General features: G+C 40.7%; 1 protein-coding gene and 1 long non-coding RNA gene across 3 annotated transcripts in view; both read left to right on the top strand.

Annotated features, from left to right (window-relative positions):
- LOC109422714 (NADPH oxidase 4-like) overlaps positions 1-25,715 on the top strand; it is a 30,333-nt gene extending 4,618 nt beyond the window's left edge. For both annotated transcript variants that reach the window (XM_062856969.1, XM_062856970.1), the window contains exons 3-12: positions 7,244-7,339; positions 7,397-7,595; positions 7,659-7,756; positions 7,820-8,001; positions 8,070-8,208; positions 24,487-24,732; positions 24,796-25,055; positions 25,116-25,221; positions 25,281-25,456; positions 25,512-25,715. In XM_062856969.1, coding sequence (XP_062712953.1) covers positions 7,244-7,339; positions 7,397-7,595; positions 7,659-7,756; positions 7,820-8,001; positions 8,070-8,208; positions 24,487-24,732; positions 24,796-25,055; positions 25,116-25,221; positions 25,281-25,456; positions 25,512-25,632 — 1,623 coding nt within the window. In that variant the 3' untranslated portion in view covers positions 25,633-25,715. The remainder of the gene's footprint in view (positions 1-7,243; positions 7,340-7,396; positions 7,596-7,658; positions 7,757-7,819; positions 8,002-8,069; positions 8,209-24,486; positions 24,733-24,795; positions 25,056-25,115; positions 25,222-25,280; positions 25,457-25,511) is intronic.
- The window catches only part of LOC134291400 (uncharacterized), a 286,882-nt gene that overhangs the window by 192,222 nt on the left and 66,818 nt on the right, over positions 1-27,842 (top strand). The gene's annotated exons all lie outside the window — the stretch shown is intronic.

Below are 27,842 nucleotides of genomic sequence, written 5' to 3'. Positions count from 1 at the left end.
CCGTGGCTCAGCAAATATCTATACTGAATATCGGTAAAAATAAGGTTTGTTAGCTGAATTTCGGCAAAACATTTCCTGAATCTCAGCAAACAAACAACACGACTGCTGAGATCTCGTTGAAATACAAGTTTGCTGAGCACTCAGCGGTGCCAATCTCGGTAAAAAGCAAGAAAAATTGCCGATATTCGGCGCAAAAATTAAGTGTGTAGAATAGTTGGTGTGTTATGAAAGCGTTTGGATGAGACAAATAAACATGATTGCACTATAATTTCATCTCGCACGTCAATTTGTTTTTTTTTTCAGCTGGTTATCATAGCTGAATACAAGTTTGATGTGAGGCTGATATAACACAGGTTACTTTCAACTGTAAAGCCATTATCGCGCTTGGAGAGAAGATTGCTGAATAACTTCTCCACTGTTAAACTGAACTTCAATCAAATGTGGAATAAAAATGTCATTGTAGTCAGAGATGGGAACACTTACTTGCAAAGAGTTACATTCACTTGCTGTTTTCTCAGCTCAGAAGCTTGTAATTAAGAAATGATGTATGGCCGACTTTTGCCTTGTGGTTTTATTTAAAAGTTTGCCGAATAGAGTAGGGCATGGTTTCCCAAACTGTGGGTCGCGACCCCCCAGGGGGGTCGCCGGCCTTCATACAGGGGGTCGCGAGAGGCAGTAAAATATTTTACTGTAACAGACAATAAATGAGGGAATTTCTATGGGGGGTCGCGAAAACTACGCCTGCTGGTAAAAGGGGGTCGCGCGACCTGAAAGTTTGGGAACCTATGGAGTAGGGGTCGCACACGTGTTAAACGGATGATTGTGCCTTCGGTAACCAACTAAATCGACGAAGCCATAACCTAGTCCGTCCTTCACTACATTATCTGTTGATTCGGCTTTAGATGTCAATCTCCCGCACTCTCCTGGCCTCCCAACTAACATTTATTGTGAATGTAAACGTCAACAAAGCGTCCTCAATACGGCTTGATGCTGAGTTACTGTGTTGTACATATGCACGGAAGCTTCTATGCAAGCCCTATACCAATGAATCTGGCGAACTTAATCCACATGTATATGCTGTTCGAAAGCTCAGTAAAAACGAACCGATGCTGGAAAGTAACGATAATTTTGAGTACAAAAACTTTATTATTTTATTGAGAAATGATTTGAAATCGCTGTACTAAATCCGGGTCAATATGACCCGAACACCTTAACCGTTACTTCACAGTCGTTTTTGCTCATGGCTCATGACGTTTGCTCATGGTTGCCACCTAGTGATTGCCCGGCCAAACACAGTATGTTTAGCATTGGGCGGTTATGTCTTGATGACGATGTTTTTCAATGAAATTTGTTCCAAGAGTTACGTCTGTTTCTCTGTGGTTACTTTGTTTATCCAGCCCTTCAGGAACGGCCAATATTATCGGTCAAAAGGTAGAACTCAAGTTTTTTAGCAAAAGATTAAAAGTTACAAAGTTTCAAAGCTATAGAAAATCAGGATCAAAAGATTTTCTGGAAATTCCTCCGATGTTTTTTTTTAGATATGCACTAAGCGCATGACGAGTATTTAGCAAGCTCATACTGAAGGTGACGGGTTCGATTCCCGATTGATCCAGGAACTTTTCGCAATGGAAATTGCCTTAACTTCTATGGGCATTTTCGTGCCTAACGATACACAAATACCTACCCTAAATTCGATGGATGCGTTCCCACAATAAGAAACGCGTTAAAAAAGTTCGCGTAAAGAAAGTCATGTGGGAAAAGAATTTAGTGTACAATGGTCATTGGCAAATGAAGCTCTCAGTCAATTACTGTGAAAGTGCTTGTATTCAGTAGACGTTCGCACACTTTAACTGCAATGCTTTTTAACATGCCTCTTCATGTGACAGGCCCGTGCATGCATTTGTTAACAAAGGTTGACTGCTGCTAACGCGGACCTGTCATCTCAGTAGAAGAACTGTGACCCAAAATATCAGCTGATTTAAGACGTCAAATGAAAAAGCCTAATGCAAGTCAGTCAAGAGCAACAATTTTGCAGTTCACACCGCTTTCCGTCAAAATGAAACGTCAGCAGCGATGCGACGTTTTTTTTGTATGTACTTTTGTTGCAGTGCGATATTTTCCGAATGCACTTTGTCTGCATTTTGCAGCAACTGACAGTTCTTTAAAACCAGTCAGTCGTTGAAGTTATCGAATTTAAATCGATAAGTAAAACATGAACATGTTGCAGTTATCGAACGACTACTGTAGGGGAGACTGAGGAGACTTGATCCATGGGGAGACTTGTTCCCCTCATATTTTCTCGGGATCAAAAACAGTTTTCTTCTAGCATATTTTTTTTCCAAAACTACATCTGGACAGACGACAACGTTTTGGCTACAAGCGATTTTGATTGTGTATTGCATAATTTTTAATGGCTAATGGTTTGTTTTCAGACCTTCAGAAATCTTTTAGGCGATTCCGTAAAATCTCAATAGCTTTGTAAAAATTTAACCAAATCGTGTCAAAATTTCACAGCACATAGTATAAATAACATACTATCAAACGTATTTATCCGATTAAGACAGAGACGAACCAGCCAAGGGCTGAAAGTCTCTCAAATAAAGATAAATCAATCAATCAATCAATCCGATTAAGGCTGTTATATAAATATTTCAATTAATATACCTTAGTGTATACAACAGTGACATGGGGAGACTTGATACCTCAAAGATTACATACATATTATACATGTGAAAAATAAAATTCTCTTTGGAAGCCTCTATTTACTCGAAATTCTAGTATATTCAATGATAAAACGCGTCATAAAATTATTATTTCATTATTCACCATAAAAAGGGGGATCAAGTCTCCCCATTATCAAATACAGCATATCCTTAACAATTTAAGGAATCTTACAATTTCAAATACACCATATTCATCAAAAATACAAGAAGGTCATGGGTTCGATCCCAACCCCGGCACTTCATCAGTTGCTCTTCCCCCCGAGAGCGGCTGGCACTTGACGACTTGACCCTCTTCTTGTTGGAAATTAGGTAGTGTACAACCCCTCGCGGTTGGGAGGATTATTATGATTATTATAGAGAGGTGTCCAATCCCTCATAGATTCGTCAGCTGTCAATGTTGGTGCGATAAGTTGTGTTGTTGTGATCGGAAGAGAGCGAAGAGCAGATTTTTACGAGTTACGTGTTAACTTTGAACCATTTGTCATTGAAATCATCGTCATCATCAAACATTTGAAAGCAGTTTTGTCGTTCAAATCAAACATTTTTGCAATGAAAATGGATTCACTGTGTACCACTTGAGGAATTGAATACAGTGAATACGTTTTCTTGGTCATTGTTTTGATTTATAGTGAAAAAACTGCTTTTCTATTTCCGAAAATCGATGACGGATGCTTGAGCCTTAAGGATAGAATAAAGTGTTTATTATTAAAGTATTAAAGAAATATCGGGTGTGTCTTCTTCTGGAAAGCGAAATTCCTGTGAAAGTCTTGTTTGGTGACTACCGGGTATCCCACTGCGGTATAGTAATTCCGACACTTCTGAGCTCTCATAGCTCAAACGGACCCGGGTAATTGGATAACGGCGAACGGCAACCCATAATGGACGATCCCCAATCGGACTGAAAAGATACAACAGCCACACATCATTTCATCATCGTGCTCATCATTCTACCAAGGACAGGGTAGAATAGTGAAAGCAGCACAAAGGCAAAAACCAGTTCGATATAGTAGAATAAGAATATAATAGAATACATTTAGGCGCTGTAAAAAAGTGTAAGTGCAGCCGCCAATAAGAATCGCTCACGTAGTGCCCTAGTGGACAAAAGAGCTTTTTATTATAAAAAATACAAGACTCTTGAAAAGAAAATGAATAGGAAGCTTCTGGAGTTATTTTCCCTTTAAATTAACCATGTGCTCAAAAGGGGATCAATTGTGACCCATTTTTGAAAAATACATCATAAAACATGCCTCCATAAAAACACAGTTTTGAAAACTTTAACAGTAATTTAAAGTCGTTCTGTTGTGTATCAACTTGCAAAAGATGTTTACCTGCCATGTAGCCTGCCATTCTGTACGAAAAAACGGATCTAGTTTTGTGTTTTTCTTAAAGTTACAGGCAAATTAGGAAAAAGGGATCAAGTCTACCCAGTCTCCCCTATGTCTCATAAGAGGCTTGATTTCTTTTTGAACCGATGGTGTTAAAATACAACCTCGGATGAGCCGAAAAACCTTATTCAAGATCGAAAATTAATGCTACAAAAGTTATAACGCAAAGATCGTCTGATGGAGCTTAACATTTACCACGTAAAGGAATAAATATTAATAATAAAATCTTATTATTGTAATCTTATTAGGAATAACAAAGCGTATATTTTTTTATAAGCGTCGGATTATTGTGCGGTCTTCGAAAAAGTTTTTCGGCATATCCTAAGCTATTTTTGAACATCATTCCTTATATTGTTTTAGGCAAATTCGAGCCTCTTAGAAAAAAGACAAAAAGTACGTATTCGCATACTTAATTCCACACGCATTTCAATTGCAATGAGGAACATGGGAAATCAATGTATCACACCTAAATTTGAAAAAGACACGGACACCGTCTTCAGTCAGAGGCTGTACAGACTGAACAAAACTTGAGACTAGACAACGGACATACGGATCATACACCAGTGGATACGAAGAAGAAACTATTCTCACTAAAAGTTTCATCGCTCGGAGCAGGAATCGAACCCTCACCCCACAGCATGGTGCGATTAGTAGCTTGGTGACCCTAATCGCATGGATACGAGGCTCCACAATTTAGCACAGGCGCCGTCCACAAATTACTTAACGTTCTAGGGGAGAGGGGGAGTATGGCCGTGCGTTACGGCCCATACAAAAATATTAGGATTTTCATACAAAATAGCGTTACGGAGGAGGAAGGGGGGTCAAAAATGTCGATTTTTGTGTTACGTGATAAATGGATGCTGCCATAGTTGCTTTGGACGCTACACTGAAATAAATTTTGTTGTAGAAACTACCGATTCCATAGTAAAATTACTAACCGTACCGTCAAATGGGGTAACTTGCAACACTTTTCGACTTTGAAGCAATATCACAAAAAAACTGAACATTCTAAACATCCTGTAAAGTATCGTGTACGCTAATTACCCCGAGTAGAATACTATGCAGTACTCGATTTACGAAAATACTTTGCCACCTAATCACGAGGTGCAAGATACATGCTTGTTGCAAGTTTCCCCATCTGTGGGGTAACTTGCAACACAGGACATGAAGCTAAGTTAGCTATCATTATACAGCACCAACATTCTAGTGCTTAGTCGTATTGTATATTTTTGATGTAATGCTTGAAAAAATGCACTGGAAAGATGTAAACTAACCAATTGACATATAATTTTTCATGAAAGAATTGATAGCTATTGCAAGCGAGAGTATATCGGTTAACAACAGGTCTCACGTCCCTTAAATATAAAATGTAAATGGATCTCGTGACTCAGTATTCGTTACAAAATGTCAACTATTGTCATTTCTTGAAAAGGTAGAGTGAGTCATCTTTAAGTAGTTTTCAGTTTGAAGTGATGTTTGGCTATTTTGACTAAAATAACCTGATTGAAACACACCTATTTAACTTTGTAAATATCAAAATCGCTAATATGAGTATTCAGCTGAAATGATTTACTCTATCTAGGTTCAGAATGGGGCACGTTCGGTGTAGTACTAGATTTGTAGTAATGAGCTGAATTTTTGTATGGTGAGAAGGTGAATTCTCCGTTTCTGCAATGAAATGGTGCAAAAAGCGTGGGTATTATGATTCCTTGTCTAAATTGATGCTGTTTGAGCAAAACTTTGGATAACTATGTTGTTTATGTTGCAAGAAATGGAGAAAACAACAACATTGTTACCCAAAGTTTTGCTCAAACAGCATCAAATTAGGCAAGGAATCATAATACCCACGCTTTTTGCACCATTTCATTGCCGAAACGGAGAATTGACCTTCTCACCATACTAAAATTCAGCTCATTACTACAAATCTAGTACTTCGCCGATCTGTCCTATTGATGTTGGTGATTGTTTCAATGCGTCCATAAACTAAATTGAACTTTTAACAAGGTGAAACATGAATAAAACTTCAAAATATTGTTTTTCCTAACAGTGCTGGACGGCCACGTGCAAAAATGGAAAAAATGAGTTGTCATTTGAAAATGAACGCGTTATGTAATCAATGAATGATCCATTTCGGTTATTTCTGTCAAAATTATAGTAAAATGAAGATAAATAATTGAAGATTTAGTCAATTTCAACTGTTGCAAGTTACCCCACAATGGTTGTCGAATATTATAATGATTTTTTACATTACTTAGTCGATAAGTTTATCAAACTTTTATCGTTCAGCTAAGCTTTCTATTAGGTACCCTAACTGCAAGCAATGTTATCAGACTTATCGCACTTACCGTAGGGGAGAGATGAAGCATGATTTTCATACTTGTTTTTATGACATAAAATGAGCAAACCGTTTTAACAATGTAGCTAAACAATAAATAAAACTAACTTTTCCACTGAAGCAATCTTTTATACTCATAAACTCTATAACGAAATAGTAGGGCTTACTAGCTTTCATTATTATTAGAAAATACTTCAAATTTGGTGTATGTCATCGTGTTGCAAGTTACACCGCTGTTGCAAGTAACCCCGTTTGACGGTACCTATGATTCTCAACCGACAACAAAATCTGTGAAGTTAACTGAAATATGATTGCAGTTACAATGCATTGCAGTAAATTTGATTTAAAGCGTAGTCACCTCAACAACAAAACATTGTCAATTTTTTCTGGACACGCATCTTACAACACAGTATAGTTAAAAATACAATGCCTAGCTGTTGAATTTAAAATATTTTTGGTAATGTTAACTGCACTGCTAGTCAAACTGGCAGTGTTTAGTGGAATTAATTGGAAATTGTTGTCGGTTGAGAATCATAGGTACGGTTATTAATTTAAATATGGAATCGGTAGTTTCTACAACAAAATTTATTTCAGTGTAGGGAGAAACGGAAAAAGCTTTGTTCCAAAAAGTGGAACTTGCTAACTAGTCTACTCCTCAACTACATGGCGACCGTGACAAGGCGACCGTGGTTCGTCGATTGCCGGTAATAAAATTTAAGTCCACTTTAGTTTGAACACTTTGTAATTTGAGTGCCTATTCAGATATTATAATATTAATACAGCACTTCATTCACTTGCAGTTCACATGGATCGGATTCAACTTTGTGGTGTTCTGCAAAGCTTTCTCTCATTACCATCATGACCCGGAATACTATTACCTCAGTAAAATTCTAGGTGTAAGTACTAGTGATCAACCTGCATGATATCATTAATCATTTCTGAACGATTTATAGAATGGTCTCTGCATCTCTCGGGGTACGGCACCGGTACTCAATTTGTCCATGGCACTCATAACATTACCTGTATCACGTTCATTCAACGTTCTGCTGAATGCCCTATTCGGACGATGGTCCCTTCGGGTGCTCGTGTTCTATTTGGAGAAAATCAAAGTTCTGCACCTTTTCTTTGGCGTTGGATTGATAATTGTGGGTGGTAAGTGTAAGCTGTTTGAAAAGGGATTTATTTTAAATGTCTAATATCTGTTTACACTTACAGTCATTCATAGCATAGCGCATTTCATCAACATTGTCAACTTTGTGGATAACTACGACGCCAAATTCGACGCCATAAATTGGGCTTCTGGCAAAGACGATGTAAGTATACAAAATAAGGTAATAAGTAGAAGATCGATTCGAATAGAATTATGTTTCTTTTAGAGTAAGTTACGACTGCTGGTGGCCACACCCACTGGATTTTCCGGTTGCGTGATGTTGGTGACTCTATTTGCGATAGCCTATTTCTCCAGTCGACAGATGCGCGATCGATTTTACAACAGCTTCTTGGCATCGCACCATCTTTTTCTGGTTTTCTACGGGATGATGTTCTACCATCCACTCAGGTTTGTTACTTAGTTAATTCAAATATATGAAAGGTCTCATCATTAAGTCATCTTCTTGCACAATTCAGCAACATAATTAAACATCAAACAAACCTGAAGTCACACCCAAACGGGTGCGACATCATAGACGAACATGTCTTCAGGAATGATTCAGTTCTGCAAGCTATTTGCAGTGAGGAACCCAAATTTGGTACAGGTGAAAAACAGGTTAGTTGAAAAAAAATCGTGAAATGGCTCTCTCACTATCGCAAAGTGGTTCAGTAACCCAACCCGTATGAATAAGTATACATATGTACAGGGGATAGACAAAATGATCGGGACAAGCAAAATTTTCACTTTTCAAAAATTGTTCAACTAGCTGTAACTTTTCGGAAAGTGCATCAAATATTCTCAAATTATTACTGTGAGTGCATCCAACTAGTTGTGCATCAGTGGTTCAAATTTGATAAAGATCGGTCATTCTCCACGAAGTTATTCAAAACACATTTATATATAAGTCAATAAGAGGGAAATTAAATGAACTATAATTTGCATCTTGAATTTTGAAACGATGTTGATATTTTGGAAAATTTGGTGTTTTATTAGAAAAATAATCTAATCGTTATAATTTTCTTCCGTGTTAAAAATATTAAGTTAAGTCAATGGTTTTTCATAGCTCATTATATAAGTCATAAATGGTCAAAATTTCATTTCAATCGGTTGGCTATCTTATAATTTTACCGTTTCCAAGAATCTTTATAACTTCGTGGAGAATGGCCCGATCTTTTCTAATTTTGGACCACTGATACACATCTAGTTGATGAACAGAATATTTGATGCACTTTTCGAAAAGTTACAGCTATTTGAACACTTTTTGAAAAGTGAAAATATTGCCTGTCCCGATCATTTTGTCTATCCCCTGTATATATAATGTATCATTTTTTTTAATTAACATGACGGATTTGGTGGTCTTGTAGCTACTATTCTAGGATTTACTGGAGGAATCTCCAAAGAGTCCGAAACCTCTGATCGGACACATGCTTATGCTTATTTTTTAATTTGCCTGTAACATTAAGAAAAAAACACACAACTAGATCCATTTTTCATACAGAATGGCAGGTAAACATCTATTGCAAGTTTATACACAACAGAAGGACTTATATTATTGTTAAAGTTTTCAAAACTGTGTGTTTTATGGAGGCATGTCTTATGATGTACTTTTCAAAAATGGGTCACAATTGATCCCCTTTTGAGCACATGTTTAATTTAAAGGGAAAATAACTCCAGAAACTTTCTGTTCATTTTCTTTTCAAGCTTTCTTATATTTTTGATGAATATGGTGTATTTGAAATTATAAGATTTCCTTAAATTGTTAAGGATATGCCGTATTTTGAAAATTGGGAGACTTGATCCCCCTTTAAATGGTGTGTCATAAAATAATAATGGGGCACGTTCGGTGTAGTACTAGATTTGTAGTAATGAGCTGAATTTTTGTATGGTGAGAAGGTCAATTCTCCATTCCTGCAATGAAATGGTGCAAAAAGCGTAGGTATTATGATGCCTTGCCTAATTTGATGCTGTTTGAGCAAAACTTTGGATAACTATGTTGTTTATGTTGCAAGAAATGGAGAAAACAACAACACTGTTGCCCAAAGTTTTGCTCAAACAGCATCAAATTAGGCATGGAATCATAATACCCACGCTTTTTGCACCATTTTATTGCAGAAACGGAGAATTGACCTTCTCACCATACTAAAATTCAGCTCATTACTACAAATCTAGTACTTCATCGATCTGCCCTATTATCTGACACGTTTTATCATTGAATATACCAGAATTCCGAATAGAGGCTTCCAAATAGAATTTTATTTTTCACATTATAATGTGTGTGTAATCCTCGAGGGATCAAGTCTCCCCATGTCACTGTTGTATACACTAAGCTACATTAATTGAAATATTTATATAACAATCTTATTTGGATAAATACGTTTGATAGTATTTTATTTATATTATGTGCTGTGAAATTTTGACACGATTTGGTTCAATTTTCACGAAGTTATTGAGATTTTTCGGAATTGCCTAAAAGATTTCTGAAGGACTGAAAACAAACCATCAGCCATTAAAAAATAATGCAATACACAATTAAAATCAATTGTAGCCAAAACATTGTCGTCTGTCCAGATGTTGTTTTGGAAAAAATATGATAGAAGAAAACTGTTTTTGATTCCAAGTCATCAAGTCTCCTCAGTCTTCCCTATAAGAAGAGTCCGTAGAAAAATCTCTGATGGGTTCCTTTGAAAAGTGATCTTGGAAAAATACCTGTAGGAATGCCTCAAAAAATACCTAGAGCATTTTTTTTAATCTTAACCACTAAACCTATTTTACAGCTCTTTTGTCCACTAGGGCACTACGTGAGCGATTCCAATTGGCGGCTGCACTTACACTTTGTACAGCGCCTAGATGTATTTTATTATATTCTTATTCTACTATATCGAACTGGTTTGCCTTTGTGCTGCTTTCACTTTTCTACCCTGTCCTTGGTAGAATGATGAGCACGATGATTAAATGATGCGTGGCTGTTGTTCCTTTTCCAGTCCGATTGGGGGTCGTCCATTATGGGTTGCCGTTCGCCGTTATCCAATTATCCGGGTCTATTTGAGCTATGAGGGCTCAGAAGAGGGTCAAGTGCCAGCCGCTCTCGGGGAGAAGAAGAGCAACTGACGAAGTGCCGGGGCTGGGATCGCACCCATGACCATCCGCTTATGAAGCGAACGTGTAGCCACTGCGCCACGGGCCCCGGCAACCTAGAGCATTAACTGAGATAATACTGTGACACGTTCTGTTCAACAAACTGAAACTTTTTGGGGAGTCCTTCGTCGGCAAATTCGCGAGCTCAGACTGAATTCCATGAAAACTAGTCAACACGTCAGCATCAGATGTGTTAGCATAGTAGGCAATCGCCCTTGCTTGGCCAATCTGAATACGCCCCTGGATACCGGTCGTTATTTTTTCACACTAGTTATTCCTAGTAATCCTTGGTCAAACTGCGCCCAAAACTCTCCGTCATCAACAATGTACGGTACCGGCGACCGCCACGGTACAACCTAGAGCGACTGAAGCAACCGGATGTCGCCTCAGCATACGCGCAGAATCTCAAGGCCGCGTTGCCAGACTAGGGCGAGCTCGATGAGGCCCCTCTAGAGGACTGCTGGAGTACAGTGAAAGCAGCCATCAACGACGCAGCCGAGGACACCATCGGGTACGTGGAACGGAATCGACAGAACGAATGGTTCGACGAAGAGTGCAGAACGGTTTTGGAGGAGAAGAACGCAGCAAGGGCGGTAATGCTGCAGCAATGGACCCGACAGAACGTGGAACGTTACAAACAGAAGCGGAAACAGCAGATCCGCCTCTTTCGGGAGAAAAAGCGCCGCCTGGAAAAAGCGGAGTGTGAAGAAATGGAACTGCTGTGTCGTTTCCAAGAAACACGGAAGTTCTATCAGAAACTCAACACATCCCGCAACGGCTTCGTGCCGCGAGCCGAAATATGCAGGGATAAAGACGGAGGCCTCTTGACGGACGGACGTGAGGTGATCGAAAGGTGGAAGCAGCACTTCGATCAGCACCTGAACGGCGTGGAGAACGTAGGCACGGGAGCCCACGGCAACGGAGGAAATGACGACGCCAGTCCAGCGGAGGACGGAAATGAACCAACTCCCACGCTGAGGGAAGTTAAGGATGCCATTCATCAGCTCAAAACCAACAAAGCAACTGGTAAGGATGGTATTGCATCTGAACCCATCTTTATTGGTGGCCCAGAAAAGTTGGCCATCTGTCTGCATCGGCTGATAGTCAGGATCTGGAAAACCAAACAGCTACCGGAGCAGTGGAAGGAAGGGGTAATCTGCCCCATTCCCAAGAAAGGCTACCATTTGGAATGTGAGAACTTCAGGGCGATCACTATTTTGAATGCTGCCTACAAAGTGCTATCCCAGATCATCTTCCGTCGTCTGTCACCTAAAACGAATGAGTTCGTGGGAAGTTATCAAGCCGGCTTCATCGACGGCCGGTCGACAACGGACCAGATCTTTACCACACGGCAAATACTCCAGAAATGCCGTGAATACCAGGTCCCAACGCATCACCTGTTCATCGACTTCAAAGCGGCATACGACAGTATCTACCGCGGAGAGCTATGGAGAATCATGGACGAAAACGGCTTTCCTGGGAAGCTGACTAGATTGATTAAAGCAACGATGGACGGTGTGCAAAACTGTGTAAAGGTTTCGGGTGAACTATCCAGTTCATTCGAATCTCGCCGAAGACTGCAACAAGGTGATGGACTCTCATGCCTACTCTTCAACATCGCTCTGGAAGGTGCGATTGTCATTATTGCCAGAACATTTGGAACGGTGGCAGAGCTGTACACCCGCCTGAAACGCGAAGCAGCAAAAATCGGACTGGTGGTGAATGCCTCAAAAACAAAGTACATGCTGGTAGGCGAAACCGAATACGACCCGTTCCGTCTGGGTAGTACCCGCATAAACGATAACCATAAGATGCAAGTAACACAACATGTCTTATAGAAATTATTTCGACTCCAATATGACCAGTTACAAAGTTTTGGTTTGAAGCAATAAAACCGATTTGCAGACTGCTATACGACTGAAAAAGCGCAGAAGGTGGAGCCTGCGCAACATCTTTGTGATGTCATATTCATGTTCTATATGAATCTGAGCATACTTAATTATGTATCTTAGTATGTTTTCCATTCTATATTTTCAACAAATTCTAGAAAACAGTGCCTTGGTAGTCAAGATGTTTTATTACTGTGAATAATTAAGTTTCAAAATATCAATAATAAAAATCGACAACTGTGAAAATCGACATGCGTCAATAATTATACCAAGCCACTTTAACGCCTAATTGCCATACTGTGATCATAAATTTTAATGCCAATCATTTTTTACGGTGAAATAGACTATTGTACCCCGATAAAATTATTGCGCTTTATAAATCAGTATTTTTGAAGAATTTTGCATCAAAGTAAATTAATAGTATTCATCTTATTTTAACGATTGTATAACATTTCGCCGAAAACTATTTGGCGGAATGTACCGTTTCGCGGAAAATCGTTAATAAGAGCAAACAATTTAACTTATCGAGAGACAGCATCATGATGAGATTCAAAATTCAAATCAGCACATGAAAGATGGAATACGGAAATATCAAAAATTTATTTTTGTAGCAGTATACTTTGAAAGAACAGCCTATGTATGGAAGAAGGGAAATTCTCTGATAATATTAATTTAGCAGTTATGCCATAATAGGTATAATGCATACAATTTATGAAAGAACAGTTTTGACCAGAAGAAGGAAAAGTTTCGTATTGAACATAACAGCATATCTGTTAAGATGTGTTGTGTTTTTCGTGCTGCTTGTCATCATTATGGACCAATTCGGCGGATAGTTTTTTGCAGCTGCCTTTTTTATTCAATTACTTCCTATCGTGGTACCCTTTAAGTGTTACCAGTGGGACGAAAAAAAAAGAATCCAAAGTCCAAAATCCTCACCCGCGCGCTTTTACATTCGACCGACAAGGTGGTCATGCGGCTGGTTTGGTGCCTTCAGATCGCGCCGGAAAGCTGTTTGATGAAGTGATTCAAATGGAATTCTGCCGGAAATACTGTGAGAAGATTCTATGAAGTGGTCTGCAAGGGATGGCCCAGGTTGTTGAAAAACAACTCATTTATGAAATGTTTTGCGGAGGATTCGGTTAATAGAATATGTTGATTAGAAGTGATTGAAGAGTGAAGTGGGAAGGGAATTTAAGCGAAGTGGTTATTTTTGTAGAATTTGTGATGTGCGTTTAGACGCGTAAGTTGCATTTGCGTTGAAAACATACGTGTATCTGCGAAAATGAAAAAAAAAAGATCGCAGGCTAGGAAAAGGCAAACCGTTAAAGTAAAAGCACTGAGAAGTTACATCGAAACCTTTTGGAACCTGACATGCCTGCCGAAGATGCTGTTGGTAGTGGATGAATGCAACATTTTCTCAGCTTCATTAGAAGAAAAATAGTACGGCTGATAAGAAGGAAATGAAACCCGTTTCTGTAGCTGATGAACGGCGCAATCTAATCGATGAATTTGGTGAGTTCGTTCTGATTTAAATCATGTTTGTTGTCCATACCATTATCACAATTATTAGATGCATTTCCTTTGGGATATTTACCATACCACATACATATTTTATTATATGTACATGGGGAAGGGGTCACTCTGTTTTTTTCTCGTTTCAGAGAGCGAGTAATGGCGCTTAAGCCTAGGCTTTCGAGCCTGGACATGAGGCTCAAATTCCTATGTCCCATCCCAGGAGGAAGACTATCGACGGAGTGACATTAACTTTCTTAGCAAAGTCACTCCCAACGAATTTACTTCACGTTTATACTATATAAATGCTTAATATGCTGAGCGGTTGGTACGAGATGTTCCCGTTCTATAGCATTATCGTGGTATCAATATCCACAGCAAAACGCTGCACAGTAGGCCTGGCCGCTTCAATTCTTGTATTACATCCCCGATGTGCTGCAAGCATTGATAATGACAAGAAAAATGATAGAAGTAGTCGATTCTATCATTTTCCAGGATTCTTTCAATGAATGGCTGTGTATGTGTAGACTAGACTAGACTAGACTAGAACATAACAGCATATCTGTTAAGAACAGCGTTTGTTTGAAAGATGGAAAAACCTGTGATACAAAAATGAGATTTTTTCTAATATCTATTACAACAGTTTGAGTTAGTTAGAACATACAAACAATAAATAAAAGAGAAATTTGGTAAAGTTATCACTAAGGAGTGTTACTTGGCTTAAGGATTCACACTGTTTACAAATAGCAACATTTTGGCATAATTACAATGCATTCAATCGATAAAGGTGAAAGTGTGGAAGCTGATAAGCAGATTCAGTTCCTGAATTATGATTCTGGGTCATTAGGTCGAAGGAGATTACACTGAATTGACTTTGGGCCGAAGAATCATTGGGCTGAATAGATGTTAGATCAATAAGATAATAGGCCTCAAAAGATCTAAAGAACATATCTCACACAGAGTTAATAATAAAACTGGAGTTATCTATTCCAGTGCAACTTGAATGAACAGCCCTTGTTTTAAAGAAGGATAAATCTCTAACGTCAGCAGCCTGGCCACCAAAAAACTCACCAGCAGTGTTACCACAGACAAACAGGCGTCTCACTATACTCACTTCCCATCGTTTCCCTTTTTAACGGATTATTCAAATATTCTGTAGTTCGCAAATCGCTTGCTCATGGCACTTGTATCGTTTCTACTCCTATTTGACGTATGCTAACTACCGCCATCTACTCAGTGGGTTTGCGAACCACAGCGTAATTAGCATTGGGCGATTATGTTTTCGTGACGATAATTTTTATCGCATTTTGTTCCAAGTGATACGTGTGTTTGTCTGTGGTGTTACTCTAAAGATCAGCCCATTTTTGACAGAATAAAAAACCTCAGATAAGCAGTTTGGTCACTAGCCAACATTTTTAACAGTAAACTTGAAAGAACAGCCTATTATCAAAAGAAGGTCAAATTTCTTATAGAGATATCAATTTGATCATTTAAAACTACACACCACATGAACAGCCTTTGAAGAGAAGAAGGTAAATGATGAAAAATTTGACAATTCAGTCAGCAATCAACAACGTTACTGGAAAGAACAGACTTATTTTAAGGAAATCAAAAACTCTGAAAGAGTTAGCAATATAAGCCATAGCAGGAACAGCCTACGAATCAAAGAAGGTAAATTTTTGTTCAGAAAAGTAACAGATTTAACATCAATTAGTACAATCGTAGAGCTGAGGTGATTATGATTGCGCATGAATCGGTGATGGAGCTAGTGAAGTTTAGCAGAGAAAATAATGTGTTATTACATTATCATTTGCAAAGTATTAAATTGCACGAAATGGTATTCCGCGAAACAGTACATTCCGCGAAAAGTCGTTCCGCGAAATGGAATTCGGCAAAATGGTGCATTCCGCGAAATGTTACACCGCGAAAAAAAATTCCGCGAAATGGTTTTCGGTGAAATGGTATACAATCTATTTTAACACAAAAACTCAAACATGCTTTATTTTTTTCAAGAATTTGTCAAGTTTATACATACATATCACAATTTATTGAAACATAATAGAATATTTGATAAATATTCAATAATCTAGAAATAAAATTAAATGGCAGTCTGTGACATGGCATGATACATGTTTTGAGATATGATTCAAAATTGGCTTGATATTGTTTTTGTGGATAATTTTGTTGTGATTGTTGTTGGTTCTCATGTTTGGTTTGGTATTTGAACGATTTGATATCTGTCACGATTTGGAAAGACAGCAAATATCAAGTATCAAATAATTATCACAGTTCATACATTGAAGCGGCGCAAAGACCATTATGCTCGGTAAAATCGGCCCTTATAGATGATCATATATGTTGTGGTAACATATATTCTTGTCATTTTTTATATAGGCATTCATAGCAAAGATTCTGTTATGAGTATATTTTTTACGTAGGAAATAAAAATCGATTCTACATTTCTATGATCGGTAGTGTAGCATGTCCCTGTTAAAAAAAATGAATTAGGTTTATGTTACACATGTTTTCTATCATACTACAGAAAACAGACTCTGCCCGCCTTCCGAGGACAAAGGGAGTGGCGAGGACCACTCGGGAAACTGGCTAAGCGCCAGCGTGCTACCGTGATGGACTCTCCAAAGCGAGTCATCGATGTTCGTTGTTGCAGGCTACGCAGCTAACTTTGTGGGTGCGATGTGCACTAGCCCCTCTCTGAATCAATACCTTCTTGGTGGTTCCGGAGAGACGTAGGGTTTGGCGACCATAGGAATGGTTTAGTGGGTACGAGGAGAGAGTAGTCCTGGATTTTACTTTTGTTGCAGAAGACGGCCTGTCAGACCTACACTACCCTAACCTTCTGTTAGGGTGTCTGTTGAGCAGATTATCCCCCAATGGTTTAGAAGGAAAAAAAATACTGCAGAAAACCAAAATTCGACTAATTGTAAACATACGAAACATGTTATGTTTTGTCTAAACATGATTGAAAACAAGTCTTAAACAAGAAACTGCAAATGTTACTCTAATATGACATATAGAACATACTGAGCATGTATGGTAACAAACAAAGTGTACTTAATTAGAACATACCCAACATAATCGAAAACAACATGCAATTTTTGTTTGAGAAAACAAAATAAATTCTTTAATAGAAGTCCATAGAAGATCACTATGTATAAGTTTTAGGTAACATGAAAACGACATATCCATGACATAATATGTTTCGAGAAACTTCATAACAACTGCTGTAGGACAAAGTAAATATTTTGCTATTTTGGATTATGTTTTCGGTGTTACTTGGGTGTGCTTAACCATCCATTCGGGATACAATTTGAACAGTATGTGGTATTGTTGAACTGTCTACAGTACTGTCAGCGTATTGTTGCCGTTTATTAGGGTAATGTTACGATAGACGGGGATACTTTCGAGGTGGTGGAGGAATTCGTCTACCTCGGATCCTTACTGGCGGCTGACAACAACGTGAGCCGTGAAATTCGGAGGCGCATCATCAGCGGAAGTCGGGCCTACTACGGGCTCCAGAAGAAACTGCGGTCAAAAAAGATTTACCCACGCACCAAATGCACCATGTACAAAACGCTAATAAGACCGGTGAGACATGGACCATGCTCGAGGAGGACCTGCAAGCAATCGGAGTTTTCGAGCGACGCGTGCTAAGGACGATCTTCGGCGGTGTGCAGGAGAACGGTGTATGGCGGAGAAGGATGAACCACGAGCTTGTTGCACTTTACGACGAACTCAGCATCCAGAAGGTGACCAAAGCCGGAAGGATACGGTGGGCAGGGCATGTTGCAAGGATGCCGGACAACAACCCTGCAAAGCTGTGTCGGAATCTGCCATTCTTCCACGAGCCAATCGCCGACGCTGTGGCACACTTCCTGCCGGAACTTAACACCTCGCGCCAGAACCTCGTGCTGCGGCGTTCTCGACGCCAGAATTTCGCAATGCGGTGCACTTCCCGACAATCAAGAAAATTTGTCCCGAAATTCTGAATTATACCCCGGCACTTCGAACCATCACGATCCGTTTCTTCCAACATCTATCTCGAAACTGAATACTATGCATCATGTAGCCAATACTGCTCTCCTTTTTTGGAGACCCTGATTCGCTTCGAAGGAAGTACTAAATCGAGTACTAAATTTCATTCGCATGTACTGAAACAAATAATCAATCACTATTTGCTATAAAGATATGATATCATAGTACTCAATTTTATTTTCTTGCACTGAAAACAATATACACTAAAATTATATCCAATCCAATATTCAATTGTGACTACTATTCCTATAACCAGGTCAAATTTCTGTCAACTTCCTTTATTTCCTTGTATAGACTGTGCCGCCATGAGCCTCTGGGTCTCTGCCTCTGCTGCGATTTCCGGCTGTATTCCAATGAACGCGTGCTTGCAGATTTTGTTCCTGCCCCTGCGTTAAGTGTGGCCAAACCACCTCTACTTTCGCTCTCGAATTTCTGTCGTTATCGGCTTTTGATAACATCGACAATAGAGCTCCACGCTGGAGATCCAATTGTGAAGCCACCATACATGAATTATATACCGCACGCATCCATTGATAAAGACCTGCAGCCGTTGAATGTTCACTACTGATACACACCAAGTTTCACTGGCGCACAGATTTCAAGTTCGAATCTAAATTTCATATTTTTGTGTGTCGACTAATTTGGTTGTTTTTTTTTTTAAATAATTTATTTAACTCACAAAGGCAGCCCTCGCCTTCTTGATCGGTGCATCGATCTTGGTTCCGCAATCGGCCGCCATTTGGCTATTATTTTTAGAAGCTTTCACAGTCTTCACTGCTTGCCCAACCACCTTAAAACTGAAAGAGTTGACCGTGTTTACATCCAATGATTTGGTCTTGTTGACGTTGATGGTAAGACCTGTCGCCGATGAGCAATCGGCAAGCTTATTCTGCATATCAGAGCGCCGTTGAGCGTGGAGAACAACGTCATTAGCCAGTTCGAAGACATTTTGGTGCTCCATGGTAATGGGCTGTCACATTACCTTACTTACCGGCCAGACTAAGGCCTGAGTGACCTCTGCTGTACATAGGAGTCGTCTCCATTCTGCTAGATCCATGGCTGCGCGTCTCCAGTTCCGCGCTCTGCGAAGGATCCGCATCTGGTCGACCCACCTAGCTCGCTGCGCACCACGTCTTCTTGTACCGGTCGGATGACTCTCGAGAACCATTTTAGTTGGGTTGCTATCCGACATCCTGATGACGTGACCCGCCCACCGTAGCCTACCGATTTTCGCGGTGTGGTCTGTGAAGACCACAAGAGGAACCCCTTGGTGGAACTCCGATCTGGCGAAGCTCAGGAAACAATGTAGAAAGAGTTGGAACAGACGACGTTCGGCTGGATCGGAGGCTTTCAGGTCGGCTCGCAAGGCCTACCAGAAAGCTCTTCGGTCTGCTGAACGATCCGGCTGGAAAAACCTTTGTACAATTGTTTCCAGTCTGAGTGAAGCCAGTCGATTGAACAAAATCCTTGCAAAATCTAAGGATTTTCAAGTGAACGAACTTCGTTTGCCAAATGGTGATTTCACTTCCTCTGATGAGGAAGTTTTAGAATGTTTATTCAGTACACACTTCCCCGGATGTGTGGATATTACATCTTTGGATGAACCTGATGTCTTTTCTTGTAGTTATGATTCTTTAGCTTCGGCTCGGAGTATCATAACTTTAGAATCGATTGAATGGGCACTTAATAGCTTTGCTCCTTTCAAATCTCCTGGGGCAGATGGGATTTATCCTATTTTGCTTCAGAAGGGATTTGATCATTTCAAACATGTTTTGAAACAACTACTTGTTTGCAGTTTTGCTACAGGGTATATTCCCAAATCCTAGCGGGATATTACTGTGAAGTTTATTCCGAAAGTGGGTCGCGCGTCGTATGAAGAAGCAAAGAGCTTCAGACCTATCAGTTTGACCTCTTTTCTTCTGAAATGCTTAGAACGCATTGTGGATCATCACATCCGTGATGTTTATCTGGCCAATGTGCCTCTTCATGTGAACCAACATGCTTACCAATCTGGAAAGTCCACTGTGACTCTTTTACACAAAGTTGTTTACGATATCGAGAAGGCATTCGCTCAAAAGCAATCCTGCTTGGGTGTTTTCTTAGATATCGAGGGTGCCTTTGACAACGTGCCTTTCGATGCCATATTGGAAGCTGCACGGGGTCATGGTATATCTCCAATGATTTCCAATTGGATTCACCAAATGCTCAAAAACCGACATCTCTTCTCGACATTGCGTCAAGCGGCGATTAGGAAATTGAGTGTTTGTGGATGCCCCCAAGGGGGAGTCTTATCACCACTTTTATGGAATCTCGTAGCAGATACGCTATTGAGGCAACTCAATAATAGCGGTTTTCCTACTTATGGTTTTGCCGACGACTACCTAACATTGTTAGTCGGTATGTGCATCAGCACCCTTTTCGACCTGATGCAAAACGCTCTTCAGGTAGTTGAGGGTTGGTGTCGCCAATATGGCCTTTCGGTAAATCCGAGTAAAACATCTATTGTTCTTTTCACGGAAAAGCGAAACCGTAATGGTGTTCGAACTTTACGTCTCTTTGATTCTGAAATCAATGTGACTGAACAGGTAAAGTACGTTGGAGTCATTCTTGATTCCAAGCTTTCCTGGACACCTCATGTTGAGTTCAGAATCAAGAAAGCTTGTATGGCCTTCGGGCAATGCCGGCGAACCTTTGGTACAACTTGGGGTCTAAAACCCAAGTATATCAAATGGATCTACACAACTGTTGTTCGGCCAATATTGGCCTATGGATGTCTTGTGTGGTGGCAAAAGGGCGAAGTGAGAACGGTCCAATCAAAGTTAGGCCATCTCCAAAGGATGTGCTTAATGGCGATGTCTGGAGCGTTCTCTTCAACTCCCACGGCAGCGCTCGAAGTTCTCTTTGACGTTGTCCCACTACACATTCATCTCAAACAAGAAGCACTTTCTTGCACTTACCGTCTATGGGTACTCGGTTTACTAGAGGAAACTCCTGTGAACCGCAGTTCAACACACACCTCGTTGTTTCCACTTTTGGTGAATTGGGACAAAGTTGTCCTTGCTCCAAGTGATCTTACAATTGCTTGTAATTTTCCATATAGGACATTTTCCACGAAATTCCCTTCCCGAGAAGAGTGGACATCTGGTTATCTGGAGAGAAGTATTTCAGACGGCATCGTATGTTACACTGATGGCTCCCTTCTAGAAGGTCGAGCAGGTGCTGGTGTTTATTCTCGTGAGCTAAGGCTGTATCAGTCTTATTCACTTGGCAGACACTGCACCGTTTTTCAGGCCGAAATCTTTGCTCTTATGTGCGGAGTGCAATCAGCACTTCAGCAGCACGTAATGGGCAAAGTAATATACTTCTGTTCAGATAGCCAGGCTGCTATTAAAGCACTTGCTTCGGCCTACTCCAGGTCGAAGATAGTTATCGCTTGTCGAACTCAAATTGAGGAGCTGAATTCAGCAAACGCTGTTCACCTTGTATGGGTACCTGGCCATTCTTCCATCGCTGGAAATGAATTGGCTGATGAGTTAGCTCGCACTGGAGCATCACATGACTTCATTGGCCCTGAGCCAGCTATTCCGGTATCCAAGTGTTGGGTGAAGCTTCAGATTGACACCTGGGCTGCCACTCAGCACAAACAATACTGGAATAGTTAGGAGTCATGTCGTCAAACAAAATTGTATTGTACTGAGCCATCTCTAGGGGTGGCAAAGTATCTAACAAATCTGTCAAAGCAGAATTGCAGCATGCTGGTCAAAGCATTGACTGGCCACTGCCGACTCAGTTATCACATGGCGAATATTCAGCAAGCTGATTCATTTGCATGTGATAGCTGTGAATCCGATTATGGAACTTCGTATCATTTAATATGTAACTGTCCAGCTTTTGCGCAATTGCGTTTCCGAGTACTCGGGAAACACTTATTAAGTGAAACTGACTTCAGAAACCTGAATCTTCAGGACGTTCTGTTGTTCTTGACCCGCTGTGGTAAAGAGCTATAGGCTCTCTTTACGCTTTATGCATTATCACAGTGCCCTTCTCAGGGCGCTGTTCGAACCCATTGTGGCACGCTTATGCGTTATTACAGTGTCCTTTTCAGGACGCTATGTGAACCCATTGTGGTACGCTTTTGCGAGTATGACGATCCTATTCCCTTACCTGTCCTTTCCCATCTCCTATCCTTTTTCCTTCCCTTCTCCGTCAGGTAAATGATGAATAGGCTCGTGTTCATGGCGATGGCACAAATTTCCCAAATGGAGGAGAACGTGCCTCTAGAGCCGACCTACTGATACCTGATACCTGAAGGCCTGAGTGACCTCTGCTGTACATAGGAGTCGTCTCCATTCTGCTAGATCCATGGCTGCGCGTCTCCAGTTCCGCGCTCTGCGAAGGATCCGCATCTGGTCGACCCACCTAGCTCGCTGCGCACCACGTCTTCTTGTACCGGTCGGATGACTCTCGAGAACCATTTTAGTTGGGTTGCTATCCGACATCCTGATGACGTGACCCGCCCACCGTAGCCTACCGATTTTCGCGGTGTGGACGATGGTTGGTTCTCTCAGCAGCTGATACAGCCCGTGGTTCATTCGCCTTCTCCACGTCCCGTCTTCCATCTGCACGCCACCATAGATGGTACGGAGCACCTTCCGTTCGAAAACTCCAAGGACGCGTTGGTCCTCTGCACGTAGAGTCCATGCTTCGTACCCATAGAGGAATACCGGTCTAATCAGCGTTTTGTAGGTAGTTTACTTCGCGTGACGGTGAACTTTGTTCGATCGTAGAGTTCTGCAAGTCCAAAGTAAGCTCGATTTCCTGCCATAATGCGCCTCTCGGCTGGTGTCGTTGTCGGCGGTAATAAGTGAGCCCAAATACACGAATTCTTCAGCCGCCTCGATTTCATCACCGTCGATAGAAAATCGGGGTGGCGGGTGCGGCGATTCCTCCCTGGTGCTCTTTGTCATCATGTACTTTGTCTCCGACACATTAATGACTAATCCGATTCGCCTGGCTTCACTCTTTAGTCGAATGTACGTTTCCGCCATCGTCTCAAATTTGCGAGCTACAATATCAATATCATCAGCGAAACCAAGCAGCTGAACGGACTTCGTTAAAATCGTTCCACTCGTGTTCATCCCCGCTCTCCTTATTACACCCTCTAAAAGCAATGTTGAACAGCAAGCACGAAAGACCATCACCTTGCCGTAACCCTTTGCGAAATTCGAAGGGATTCGAGAGTGTCCCTGATTCTCGAACTACGCACATCACTCGATCCATCGTTGCCTTGATCAATCGTTTCAGTTTATCCGGGAATCCGTATTCGTGTATGATCTGCCAAAGCTGTTCTCGATCGATTGTATCATACGCCGATTTGAAATCGATGAACAAGTGATGTGTGGGCACGTTGTATTCGCGGCATTTCTGCAACACCTGGCGGATGGCGAACATCTGGTACGTTGTAGCGTGTTCGCCCATGAATCCAGCCTGATATTGCCCCACGAACTCTCTTGCAATCGGTGATAGACGGCGGCATAAAATTTGAGAGAGTACTTTGTAGACAGCGCTCAGTAGTGTGATTGCGCGACAGTTCCCGCAATCCAACTTGTCGCCCTTTTTGTAGATGGGACATACGATACCTTCCATCCATTCCTCTTCCAATTTATTGGTGATGACCCAGTGTAGTGCTCTCACCAGTGCTTCTCCACCGTATTTTAGAAGCTCGTTTGGTAGTTGATCTGCTCCAGTGGCTTTGTTGTTTTTTTTCAACCGGCCAACCTCCTCCTCAATCTCTATGAGGTTAGGGGCTGGAAATCTTTCATCCTGCGCATATATCCTAGTTCTAAATTTTCTAATAACCCACTAAACAGTAATTGTTCTTTTGAAAATTCAATGAAAATTTTCTACTGAGAATTTTGATGACATATTTTAAAACTTCGTCAAGATTTCTTTTAACCCACGAGCGATCGCGCTGTTGTATTTTGTACAACACGTTGAAAAAATCTCGCTTTTTGTATTCAGCATTTGCGTGGTGCTGACGCAGGTAGTCAACCGCGCGAGTTACGGAAGGTTAAATATCTCTCGAACAGTCGCGTCTTCGATCACCTTCAGCGACACCACAGTTACGCTGTGTACTAAGAGCGTGCATTTTTCAGTACACGACGCAACCGCTGCCGGGTTATTATTGCCAAATACCATGTCAAAAAAAAGACCAGGGGGAATGTTTAAACAACTCTTTAAGCAATAGGGATGGTGTGGTAGCGAAGTACTAATAATATCAGCTATATCTCATTTTCTATTATAGGCTTGGATCTGGCCACTGATAGGACTTTCCATTTACGTCCTCGACGTAACCATTCGATACCTTACGGCACACTCGGACAGGCAGAAAGTTTCTACCTTACAATCGTACGTGTTACCTGCGAACGGAGTATATCTGCGCCTAAGGTTCACCAGCAGCAAACGAATAATGATATCTGCCGGCCAGTACGTCCTCCTACAATGCCCGGCAATCTCCACCATTGAATGGCATCCGTTTACGGTGGTTGACGTAAGTTACCCTGAACTGTGAAGGCGCATGTAACGGTATTTTTCATCAACCTTCGTTATCTAGTTTCCAACAGCAATCCACAATACGGTATCGCTAACCGTGGCCGTACGAGGTGACTGGACGCAACGGCTGTACGACTTAGTATCCGAGAAAGAACGTCTAAAACAAAGCGGTGCAGGGATCGATGCCCTTGGAAAGGTTCAATTCTTGCTGGACGGACCATACCCATCGGCGATGACCGGTATGCTGAAGTGCAAACGGATGGTCTACATAGGGGCGGGAGTCGGTATTACTCCGTTTGCCGGATTCGTCCGACATCTTCTGTAAGGTTTTTTGAAAAGTTTCTCTGATGAACAAAGGATTGATTTATGTTGTACTTTCAGAAACTTCAACACTGATCGCCCTACAAGAATCCATCTCATATGGATCGTGCGTAAAGCGGAAATGTTCACCTGGTTTGCTGATGAGTTGACGAAGCTTCAAGAAAGGGTACTACAGCGGACGAACAAGATTATTTTCGGTGAATAATTTAACTGTGAAAATTCCAGTTTTGGAAGCAGAATAAACCGGATCGATTCACTTTGAAACTGTTTCTAACCCGTAACTACAATACCAGTATTATAGACGAGTACTTTGGAGACTACCCTATCCTGAAGGCACGCATTAGCAAAGGTCGTCCAGACTGGGACGAGGTGTTTCTAGATCTAGCGACTTTATATGCTGGGTGAGTCCTAAAAATCTTGTTGAATTTCATGCTTCTCATGCACAATTATTTACAGAAAATCCGTGAACGTATTCAGTTGTGGCCCGAAAGGTCTGACCAAAGATATCAGAGGCATTTGCAGGCAATATCGGAAGCATTCGTGTAAATTCATCCACTTGCATGAAGGATTTGGATAACATCGAGCAAAAGTATTATATAGTTGATAGTTTCAATAAATTCTACCTATTTCTTTGTGACTAGTTGCAATTGAATTTCAGCAGCAAGCTTTCTTTTGATTTTGCGCGTCCGCAATCTGAGTACCGTGTGCGCACCTAACTTTGCGCAGGTCCAAACTTTGCGCATTCTTGTAAAATTATTTAAAAAATAACAAAATGTCAACATTTTCACCAGTTTAATCATTGCACTAGCATTGTGTAAACATAAACATTATTTGACAAAAATTATATTACCATAAAATCTTTGTTTATGTTGAATAATAAACAAAAAATACACAAAAACGTCAAAATTTGCCTCGCCTTAACACGGCTGCCAAGAAGTAACTCTACTAAAAATAAACATTTTCCTCGATAAAACTTTGCAACGATGATTAATTTTGCAGTTAATTGACAAAAAAGGTGATATTCTAGTAATATCAATCACAGTTCGTAATAATTTTTTCAATTTAACTAGTAAATAGTGGTGCGCAATGTTTGGAACCAATATTTGCACTGTGTTTCTAATTTTTGCGCACTTTCAGTAAATGCATAATGAACGTGAATACATGACTTATGAACCATTTAAATATTATGTAACAATTGTATTGACAATTTCAGGCCTGCCTCCACCATGTAGCAAATTTTGTATGGAAATTAGTAGAAAATTGTATGAACCGTAGCACTACGGCAGGCACTCTTGGTCTGTATACAATGTTACGTGATTTGTGAACAGTCCTTCATTTGACTTTTCCGGCGGTCAATGTTAGGGACGATTCAAATATGACGTCCACCATTTTTTTGAATTTTAGAACACCCCCCCCCCCCCCTCCCCCGGGTTACCCCGTCACGCTTCATAGTACCTATACCTAATACATGGCATATCACACTTTTTCAGACAACTCCAACCCCACCCCCCTCCCACCAAAGATGAACGTCATATTTAAATGATCTCTTATTGTTCCTATCCGTAACGATCACTCCATTTATCAGGAAGCTTTTACCTTTGATCTCTACCCACTGGAAAACCCCTCATGAATTTTGGATTGTTCACAGGGTAGGTGCCTAGTACGAACCGCAGACGAATTCAAGAACTGCCGGAGGCCTCCGTCGCCCCTGTCTCGTAGGACAAAGTATTTCAACAAAGATCAGTTCAGAGCACACTACCTGAATAACTTCAGTTCAATGGGGAAACATTAAAATTTAATTTAATAATAGTATTTTTGATGACTTTTTCAAGCAATCCATAGCATGCGCAAAGTTAGGCACACCATGCGCAAAGTTAGGAACAATCGAAGATTTTGTGCGCAAAGTTAGGAACAAGGCAATGAAATAGTTTTTCTATTTTAAGTATTTTTTGGTTCATATTATGATTTTTTAAATATTGCAGACTCAAAGAAGGATCATTAGTCTATCGTATGAGCATGTTGTTCATGATATTATTTGTTTATTTGTATTTTTTATAACGATTAGAAATTTGATTTTTCTTAACTGCGCAAAGTTTGGTGCATACACGGTAGTTTAGCTCAACGTTCTGTAGACCGTGCTCCACTGGATCTACAGCCTAAGCCCGAGAAGCCACCTGGTGCAAACCAACCTGTCTGCTGGATGCCGCCGAAAAGCTGGAGCGTTTTATTCGATCAATGTTAATGGTTTTTATCAGGAGGACAGATAGATGGCTCCGAATTTTCAGGTATCCAGTTTGAAACAGCTGATGGAGATCATGATCGATAACAGGCTGAACAGCCTCGTTAAATACACCTGCAAGAGGGCCAGTACGGCGATATCTTAGAGCAAGCGGAAGCTCCTTGATACAACCGTCGCATAACACCGCAACAACTACGGTATGGCACCACTGCGTAGTCGTGTACGCTAGCGGTTGACCAGAACTTAGAGCGGATCAAGGTTGATGTGCCTGAAGATTTCGCATTCCGCAACGTACCGTCTGAAAAGCCGCGGTACCCATGCTAGCAAGAATAGTCGCGTCGTAAAAGTGTACGTATTACATATTTTACACGCAACAAATCCCTTTTGCGAGTCATCCGTGTAGTTGCCGGCTAAGAATACACAGATCGAAAAAAGAGTGTAAAATTCTGTGACATATGATGCACATGATTGGAGCGTGGGATATCACAGAAGTTTACATGACACGTCATGTAAAAGTCATAAAATATCATGTAAACTTCCATTATATG

The sequence above is a fragment of the Aedes albopictus genome, chromosome 3, assembly GCF_035046485.1.
Source record: "Aedes albopictus strain Foshan chromosome 3, AalbF5, whole genome shotgun sequence".
Lineage (NCBI taxonomy): Eukaryota > Metazoa > Arthropoda > Insecta > Diptera > Culicidae > Aedes > Aedes albopictus.
This window is presented reverse-complemented; position numbering and strand designations above follow the sequence as displayed.